Genomic DNA, 10,109 nt, shown 5'->3' with positions numbered 1-10,109 from the left:
TTAATTGGTTTTTTCTTTACTTTATGCATAGCCCTTACTTTTTTCTCTTCTTGTTCACCGTTTTGATTATTTAAAACTTTTTGGGTTCCGTCTTGCGCTTTGATTTGTCTAATTATTTGAGATGCCATTATGACGTGGACAGGATTTTGTACGAACTATGCATGTGAATTCTGTTTTGATGGGATTTTTGTTGCACTTTCGCTTAAATTTTGGGCATGTTCTTAATAACTAGTGAACCGTATGGAAATTTGATACAGCTGCTGTAGTGCTGGTGTTTTTATGGCAACTCTTTGGCTGCCCCTAGACAAAGGATAATAGCAACCTTTCAGCCACTCTTGCTATGCCATTTATGTCTATTAGGCCATACGTAATTGGTATTTACAACAGCAAAGATGTGAATTGTTCATTGACTAGCGTCATCCTTGAACTTGAGGTGTCAGGTTTAGCTGCAAGGATGCAAGTTCTGCGGGGCTGTGGATGTAGATTTTATGAGCCACAATGTAACGGTTTGTTTTCCAGTTTTGTAAGTCTTAAACTGAAACGTCATAAAATTAGCACAAAACTGCAATTGTAGCTTGTTGAATTTAAGAAATTGGTAAATTAGATCTTTCTACTCATCTTGCAATTTGGTTTGGTTTTAAGATCCATTGATACATCTATATCATACATGAATAATCATAATATGTTACCAAACCAAGCTATCGAGCATAAGTGATTCATAGAATATATAATAGTAATTCTAATAATCTACTCAGATCCGAGTTCATTCACAGATTTGTTGGGGTATTTAGGGATTCTTATGTACTTAGATTTCTCTTAAAACCAACTATCAAAATGGATATATGTGTGTGTGTGTATATATGTATATAACAAAGTTGAAACATAAATTGCTCAAATTTCATAAATATATTACTTACTAATTCAGAAGATGTAATACTAATTACTCAATCCCATTTCCTATAACTTACGTTACCAAATTTAACTATCCCTTTATTTTCTTTTTAATAATGTAGTTATTGTTATGAATTTACATATCAGCTAACAAAAAGACAATTATATATCTAATAAGAGAAGTGATTAAAAACTTGAAAGAGAGTAAATTGATGATGAGATTGAAGAGACAGAGTAATGGAAATGAGAGGTGCAGCAGATAATTAGAAGTTTACACCTCTCTTCCTATTTATATCCCTTGCTACTCCAATAAAACAATATAATATACAAATAGTCCTTTTGGGGCAGCTGCGCTGCTACCGTGCAGCTGCTTCACATGCCATATTTTAAGGAAATATTCTCTAGAATAGGCATGGGGAGCAGCTGCGCAGTGGCAGCCTAGCTGCCCCAAACGCTTCTAAAGTGGAGTTCACACTTTGATATTGGAATCTATCTAGATTTAGACTTAGATGTTGTGGTATGACAAAACAATCCATTAATACTGTAATTTGGGAATTCACCCATAATTTCACAATAGTTATAATCTTTTTTTCTCTTTAATAATAGTAATACAAAAAAATATTATTTGAATAGAGAGAAATTGTTCTTCAATATTAAAGAGAAAGAATGACAATTTTATTTGATTTTTTAAAAAAATATTTATTGTTGTTGCGACTCTTTAAATGAGAAGTAAAATATAGTCCAACGAATTGGAATATTCCAACATTCTTTTAAGCGTAGATTGAGATAATATCCACTATTACAAGTTTATTTCCAACGAATTAGAAGAAGACTGTGCAGCTTGTGAAGCATTTAATTATAAGGAAACTGTGTTAACTTACAAGAATTTAATTGTAGCGTTAACTTCTATTTACTTGTCCCACCGGCTCGTGGGAAAACTTAATGCATTCGACAGTCCATTAATTCTTACTTTAGACTTTATGATTATGTACAAATATGATCCTTAAGTACTTAACATTAATTATGATCAACTGTCCCCAACTACTAGAATTTTTCTATAAAAGTGAAAGAAGAAGTTCCATTGACACACACATTAGGCCATTTTGTAGGCTTTGATTTGGTTGTTTCCTTTCAACGCGAGATGATGATACATGGCATCTTGTGGTGTCTATCTGACAATATGCTGTGAAATAATCCTAAGCAAGCATACCTGCAAATGCACTTCAAGTATTTTTCTGTGACTAGTGAATGCTTCAAACAGATCCACAATTTTTTTAATCTTAAAATCTTGTTTTACTTTAATCACACGTATCGTGATGTAAAAATAATGTCGTCACAATATTTTTATCTGATGCCGGTAATGAATATTGCAGAAGAAAACTAGTATAATGCAGTGGAAAGCACGGTTGGGTTAATTGATTTTTATTTTTTTGACAGTTATTGATTGTTAATATGTGTTATATTGAAGTTAAATATACGGAGTTACAATGTTGATTTTTATGTTTTTGTGTTTTAGAATTTTTTTATTTTAGGTTTTTGATATTTTTTGTTTTAATTAAAATCAATCACGGTATGTATTTTCTTTTAAAATTATCTTAAGAGAGAAAGTTCACCATATCATAAATAGGGAGATATTCTTATTGTTTTAATAACTTCAACTTTAATTATTCAACTAAAAAGAAAAATCTTTTCTAAAATTTCTTTCGTATTATCTATCAAAATCTCTCTTAGTTCAATACTGAAATGATATCTAATATTTATTTACCCGCTTCTGCAATCCCGTTCCGTCAATTGTTACAGTAAAAAAAAAAATAGTAAAATAAATTCCTTCTGGTTTCTGCAGCCAAATACACATTACACGACATTAAAAATAAAATGTTGTGCTAAATGAAAGTTGTAATTTGATCATTCATATTCTTTGCTCAAAAGAACAGCGTAGTGAAGCTCTATCACTTTAATTTGATCATGAATGCACAGCTGATTAGAATTAAGCACATCAAATTGGCGTTTCCATAATTCCTTCCTTTTTTCTTGGAAAGTTGTTTCTTCCTCTCTTCCAAGCTTTGATCGATTCTCCTAAACTCCGGCAAAATCCCACCTGGGTTTCCCGCAAAATCTCTTAAGAAACATCATTGATGATGAGCCAAAATTTTTTCTTTCCTTTTAATTCAATCTCATTTTCCTATTACTAAATTTGGAGAAAACCAACTAATTAAACCATGCAACATAATTAAACCATCGAATAATCAAAGCTACTTTAATTACCAAAGAAGACAGAAGCATAGTAGTAAGTAATAGCACGATAGAACTTCAAGGTTACACATAAATTTGTTCTTAAATTGTCCAATGATCTCTCTAGTCTCTCCTACACACAAAACTAAAGATACCAAGACAAATAAACTAGAAGACTAAATCCCTAAGTCATTAGTACTAAGCATTAGACCTTACATTATATGTCCAAAATATCCATCCAAATTATCCTTCTGCTGCAGTCTACAACAAGGTATCAGCTTTTGAGGGCAACCTCCGGAAGAAACTCAAAGCTGGAGAAGGCAATTTGCTTCTGAACCGTGGTGGCCTCAGCACATACACCCCCGACAATGCAAACACTACGCGAAGTGGCACGGCGTAAAACCCAATTGCAGCAAACAAGCAGAAAATCACAAACAAGAATGTGGCCCGCGGGTCTCTCCAGCTTATTAATGCTTGAAACCGTTCACCTTGTGTGGCCATATCTCCAACCACGGTCTGAATTCTTCCAGCCACGCTTCTTAGCCTATCATACCTAATTCGAACAATGTCAGCACCTCGACTTGTCGGAAAGGAATCAAATTCCTCATCCAATTCATCAGGGAAGACACTGTCAGCCTGAGAGAGCCTGATATCCATGTGAGGAGGGTGCCGTGACCTGGACCTATATCGCCAGAGCCCCAGAAGTGACAAGTATAGCAATATGGCAGGGATTACAAGCTCAGGCATTAGAACCAGCAAGAAGAAAAATGCCAAAGACAAGGTTGAGTATATTGGCTTGTGCCAATTGCGCATAGACTCCGCATAACGAACCATTGCTATGAGACCAGAGATCACATTCATTAGCCGAAAAAAGTTAGCCTTGCTCCTTCTCATGCTCCACATGTGAGAGTCATAATCAAGCATATACTCAACCACCTCTCGCCCCAGTGGTGGCTCTGCTCGGTTGAGCCGGGATGACACCACATTCAGAGCTTGGTACCTCAAGCTTTCAAGTTGATGCACGCTCAAAGGGTGCACATAGTGCATCTTTGGTAGCAACGGCATTGCGTACATATGCAACATATTAACCAGATTAGCACAGGAAAATCGCACAGCCAAATGAAGCTCACCCATTTTTTTCACACCTGAAGGATGCAACATAAGCAGTGGATATGAGTGAGTGTAAACGCGATCAGATTCAAGTGTAGACAGCCTGATTCTGACTTTCCCAATTCGAGAATCACGACCACCACTGTTGTTAATTATGTTCTTATCAAGGCTGCAGTTATCAAACACTCCAACCGTGATGACTGTGCAAGGATCAAAAACTTCCCAAGTATACTGCTCATTCCATTTGGGAGACAAACTATCAACCACAGTTCGTGTTCTCACCCATTTCTGGCCATACTTCGCAACACAGTAAGCATCAACAGATCCTCCTTTCCCCTCTTTGAACTTCATTGGCATAAGCCCTGTTGCACCCAGAATGCCCATTTCAAGCACACCAATGTGAGGCTTCCACAACTGCTTTGCCGTTGGCTTCACATCACTGCTATACAGTGTGGCCTCATCAAGCACATGGTAGCCACCATCAAGAGAGACCCTAAGATGAATTCTAGATCCGAATCTTGTCACAACTTTTGACTCCCCCTGGTTGCCAAAATGGTTTTCAAGATTAAACCACCGGGATACCACTTGTTTATCATCAGTTCTTCTCTCAACTGTGCTCACTGGAATCAAAACCTTACCCACGATCTCATCTTTACCAGGCCCAACATGGTCCTCAACTGAAATCAAAAGATAATCCTCAAATGGCTCAGCAACCACAAACAACAAATCCTCATTCCAACAAGGATTTGACAAGCTTCTTGTTGCACTAGGCGCTGCAATTCTAGTCTTTAAAAATTGATTCCCCACCTGTGCTTTTGCATGAAGCTCCGGAAACCTCATCATAGCAGACCCTTTATCCCCAGGAACAATATCTTGCGCTTCAATAACCGAGACTCTCAAATACCAAAGTTTTGGTGACAGATAAACCTTGGATTTAAGAGAGCAAAGCCCATCAAAATGAACATTTGCTGCCTTTGAGTGCCATGCCTCCGCAAATGCCTCGTCAGCCTGAGTTCCAAACCATATTGAGACCATAACTTCACCTCCTTTTGACCTATCACCTCTTCTATCTTCCATCCTATACCATTGTGGTGCTAGCTGGCTATCAGGAGGTACCCTTCTAGGAACTTCATTTAAATCAAACCAAATTCTCCCCAAGAAATCATCTTTGTCGCTTTCTTTGACAAAAATCTCAGCCGCTGAGGACTGTATACAATCTTTTGAAAATGCAAAGACTTGGTCCCATTCTAAATGATTTGAACTCACCCTCTTTGTAATTCCTCTGTAGTTCCCTAGTTTCACTTCAGCTACAATCTCACCACCTCCAAACAAAGAAATATCTCTAGCTTTCACGACTCTAACATAAAGATACTGCATTTGCTCAACAAGATCATAAGTAGAACTAGTTTTGTCCTTGTTGAGAGGACCACCACCAAGATGAGGACTTGTCTCTTTTAAAGAAAACTCGCCTGACCCATTAACGTAAACCCCACCACCACCTCCGCCGCCTCCGCCGCCGGAGGTTGGACCACCTCTGGCTCCGGGAATGACTGGACGAGGAGCAGTAGTAATCACAACAGGCTTTAACTCACCCGGGTTTGGCTCCATGGGCTTCACGTGATTTTGACTCTGCTGCTGATGAGTTGGCTTGCTCATCATGTCTTGATGGCCAAAATGCTGCTGCTGCACCTGCATAACAGGACTCTGTTGCTGCAGTTTCTTGTTCTTCTTAGAAAACGCAGAGGACGGAGTCAAAGAAGAAACAAAGCCTCCTTTTTTAACCACCTCCTCTGTCGTAGACACGAAAAGCTTCAAGCTTATCTCCCCCCTTATGTGAGAAAATAAGCTCCTTTTCTCTAGAGTGTACAACTGAGCAGTGGCTTCACCTTCGTTCTTACAGAGTTGTGAACAAGGAGCCCTGACTTTACCCAGAAAATTTCTGCTGTTGCTTGACCTTCTCTCGTTGAACACATTAACCTCAATGTGTTTGTAAGGCAGCTCCGCGATATCTGGAACGTCAAACACAAGCTTCTCGTTCCATATTGGGTTTAAATCTTTGTACTTCACTTGGGTTCTTAGTATTTGCTTCTCAAACTCAACTTCTACAAACGGGGATGATGAGCCTTCTCCATCTTTAGGCATCAAGTTGTGTGCTGCTATCACCTCCACTACTAGCTTCTCTTTCCTGTCGCCCATGGCTGGTTTCTTTGAAGAAGAAAGAGATAATAATGGAGGGAGGGAGAGACAGAGAGATATGAGGAGAAATATATGCAGAGTGAGAGACAGATGGGAGGCTCAAGGGAAGCAAAAGAATGAAAACAGAGCAGCGAGTTGCTCAGAGAACTCAGTAGAGCGTGCAACAGTGACAACAGAAGAAAGCAAGGACAAGACATATGAAGAGAAGTGAGTTGGTGGTAATAACAAAACTCACAAATACTCTCGAGTCCCACGTTTGTTCTGGAGCGTGCAACCAACGCACGAATCTTGTTGCAAGTAACGACAGTTCAATTTCAGCCAGATTATCGTGGGACCCACTAGAAACATTCTTAGTACTAACCAATTGTTTAAGCTGAGTTAATAGCCTCTATCAGAAGTGGGTCAACGCCTAAATATTGTGTGGGGTTGGTAATGTACGCACGCGAAGCTATTTAGATTCAGTACTCAGTCGCCAAACAGTTGATTTAAATTTTAGGGAATAATAAAGAAGAAACTTTAAAAAAAAAAAATCATAAAGTTCAAGGCAGTTAACGTATGCATTGGAACCAAAGTCTGACCGTGACTCAACTAGGTACTTTGAAAACGAGCTCGTTTGTCATATTGCTGCCATGTTGCTACTCTCTAAGCAAAAGGAGTAGAAAAGGCACAGGCGCGTGACCATAGCCTCGTAAGCGTGCGAAGATCCTACAGAGAATCTGATATTTATCTTATTTCACTGTTTTGATTCTTTGACGGGTCTCGAAGTCCGAGGTTGTGAGTAATATTGTGATTTGTGTGTACGAAAAAATCATTTCTTTCCCTCCATAGCTGTTTTCTATGTTTTAAGGATAATTTGTCTTCGCAGTTTGGACGCGCGTGTAACACGGTCTCCGTGTAAGGTTATCGAACTGTAAGCAACGTGGCAGTCATGTGGGCCCTGTTTCTCTGCTCTTGTAATTTTAAAATAAGTCCAACCTGTCAAAACCCAGCCGGGTTTTTCTGGATTAACTCGCACACCGTGGAAAGGAGCTTAGCTTGTCAGGCAACACTCCACAGAAATGTTTAAATGTGGACGGCTGAGATTTAATCATAATCTATGATTTGGCAAGTGAGTAATGATTGAGATTTCTTAATGTATCTTCCATATGTGATAGGAAGCGTCAGATTTGAGGTATTTCGTGCTAATCTGAAGTACGGCAGCGAACATTTACTATTGTCTATTGTAATTAGCCTTGAATAGATTGCCGATGCCGAGCTCATGCTCGTTTTCTCTTTCTGATTCTGGCTGATGATATCCGATTACCCCCTTTGCATTGTAAATTGGTTGCTTCTTTAGCTCATGTCTTTGTGTTGTCAGTTTCGTTAGTCACTTTGGCATGGGATTATTGCTCAAGAAAAAATCCTGGAATCTCAAATTAAACTAAAATAAATTGTTATAAGCTAATCTAATATATGTACCTATTAGCACCAATATTCAGGTGACGTGTGGCGCATCGACACCTGTATAATTAATTGAAACTATGTATATAAGGGTTCTTCTATCTTACATGCATGTAAGATACATTCCTCTCACATGAATAGTGTGTGGGTCCCACACATACACTATTCATGTGAGGGGGATGTATCTTACATGCATGTAAGATAGGGTTTGCCATGTATATAATTATCCATACTCTCTTATACAACAGCCTTACTATTATCAATTTGTTTTGTCTTTCTACCAAAAGTTTAAAATAAACTATGTGAAATTTAAGGGCTAACTTTATGGTGTGTTTATTGTAGGATTAAGGAATTGAAATTTGAAATGAGACTGATTAATAGTGTTTGTTTTTAGTGTAGAAGGAAAATGTGAACGAAAAATATGGGTCTACGTATTTTTTGGATTAAGAAATAGGAAATTAAACCCTTCACTTTACCCCTATTAAATTTTATAATTTTTAAATTGCCCTAAATTAACTTTTGTCATTTTTTTTTTTGGTCCATGCAAATCTTTGTAATATTTATTATTATTATTATTATTATTATTATTGTTGTTGTTGTTGTTGTTGTTGTTGTCGTCGTCGTCGTCGTCGTCGTCGTCGTCGTTGTTGTCATCGTCGTCATTATTAATGTCATTATTATTATTAAAATTTATTAATTTGTTATTGTTGTTGTTGTTAACAATAACTATTTGAATAATAATAATCACAATCACAATTATTATAATAAATAAAGATAATAATTAACTAAGGTTATTTTAATAACTTATAATGATCTATTTTGATTTCATGACAAAGCACATATTAAATATTATTATTATTATTATTATTATTATTATTATTATTGATAAAAGGATTATAATTAATTAATATATTAATGTTAGTAATAATAATATTATTATTGTTATTCAAATAATAATAATAATAATTTTTTAATAATAAAAAGTCACAATAATTAAAATACAAAATAATAATGATAACAATAGTTAATTAATGACTTTTTAGTAATTTAGAACAATCTAACTCATTTTTTATTTCGATTCTAAGACAAAATAAACACATTAATAACAATACAATTCATTCTAATTTTGATTTCCACAGTTCAAGTAAATAACTTATTCAGATTCTAATTATTCATTCTGATTTCGACCTATTCCAATTCCCGTTTAGTAAATATACTAAAAAGTTATGTGATTTTAGTTCTTGTAATATTGTTCCCTACATATATTGTCTTTTTCAACCGTGTTAGTCAACAAATCATTTACGGAGCAATATTAATAATTAAGAAGATGTACAGTTACTAAACACCAAAATTGTCGCAATGCAAGAGACAATGAACTTTGTTTACAGCGTGAAAGGTAACAACATTTTATCCTGTCTATATGTGTGTTTGTATTCTACCCCTTGATTTTGTTTTTTGTTTTTTTTTTAATTTGTAATTTCTTGTTATATATCAAAATATAAATTTCATAAGATAACGCATTACAAACGGTCCTCAATATCCCAGCAAGCTTTTGCGACACGTAGCCTTTCGGGACAACAAAGTGTGTCCGGCAATCCAACAAAAGTACAGCAGCTAGAGGGTAAAGAAAGTAATAAATAATGAAGTCTTTCTGCAAATGCAAGGCTTGTAGTGTCTCAAAAGAGCAAAAGGCCAGCGGCTCGCATTGTATTGTCATGTACACTGTGCCGCGGACTCCATGACTCGTGTCTCTCAAAAGAATAGAGAAATGTTACATGTCCATTGTCTTGTCCACTTACCCAAAAATAACAATAAAAGTCTTGTCTCCCCCGATGCACTTCTCTCTTTGGCCTATCAAAATATTCAGACAAACCGCGCGATAAATATATTTTTAAAAAGGGTAAATGAGAAAAAGGATAAAAAAAACAAATCTCACTTGCATTGACCACTTGCTTTTTTCCATTTTTCCTTGTGAATTGTGATAAACTTTGGAAAATATAACGTGCGTACAATTTCTATTTTTTTTTTCTAACAAACTATATGCTATAATTTGCCAATGAGGGACAACAATCTCACGAGTCATGATGTCAAAATTAATGATATATTACTCGAGTTAGAAACTGGAAAATGTAACATAACATCTAACGATACTAATATTACTTTCGGATTGAATTGTATAAATACTTCATAAATATTATCAATTTATAAATATAATTAAGTTACCATTTGTTTCACTTAGA

The 10,109-nt window shown here is 36.1% G+C and overlaps 1 protein-coding gene across 1 annotated transcript; it reads right to left on the bottom strand.

Moving 5' to 3' along the window:
• Positions 1-3,194: 3,194 nt before the first annotated feature.
• Positions 3,195-6,594, bottom strand: LOC18045829 (FT-interacting protein 1). The gene has a single exon (XM_006443633.2). It carries the CDS (start codon positions 6,427-6,429, stop codon positions 3,385-3,387), a length of 3,045 nt encoding a protein of 1,014 aa, XP_006443696.1. The 5' UTR covers positions 6,430-6,594; the 3' UTR covers positions 3,195-3,384.
• Between the last annotated feature and the right edge of the window lie 3,515 nt (positions 6,595-10,109).

The sequence above is a fragment of the Citrus clementina genome, unplaced genomic scaffold, assembly GCF_000493195.1.
Source record: "Citrus clementina cultivar Clemenules unplaced genomic scaffold, Citrus_clementina_v1.0 scaffold_3, whole genome shotgun sequence".
NCBI lineage: Eukaryota > Viridiplantae > Streptophyta > Magnoliopsida > Sapindales > Rutaceae > Citrus > Citrus x clementina.
The sequence above is the reverse complement of the archived record's forward strand: the minus strand, read 5'-3'. Positions and strand labels throughout refer to the sequence as shown.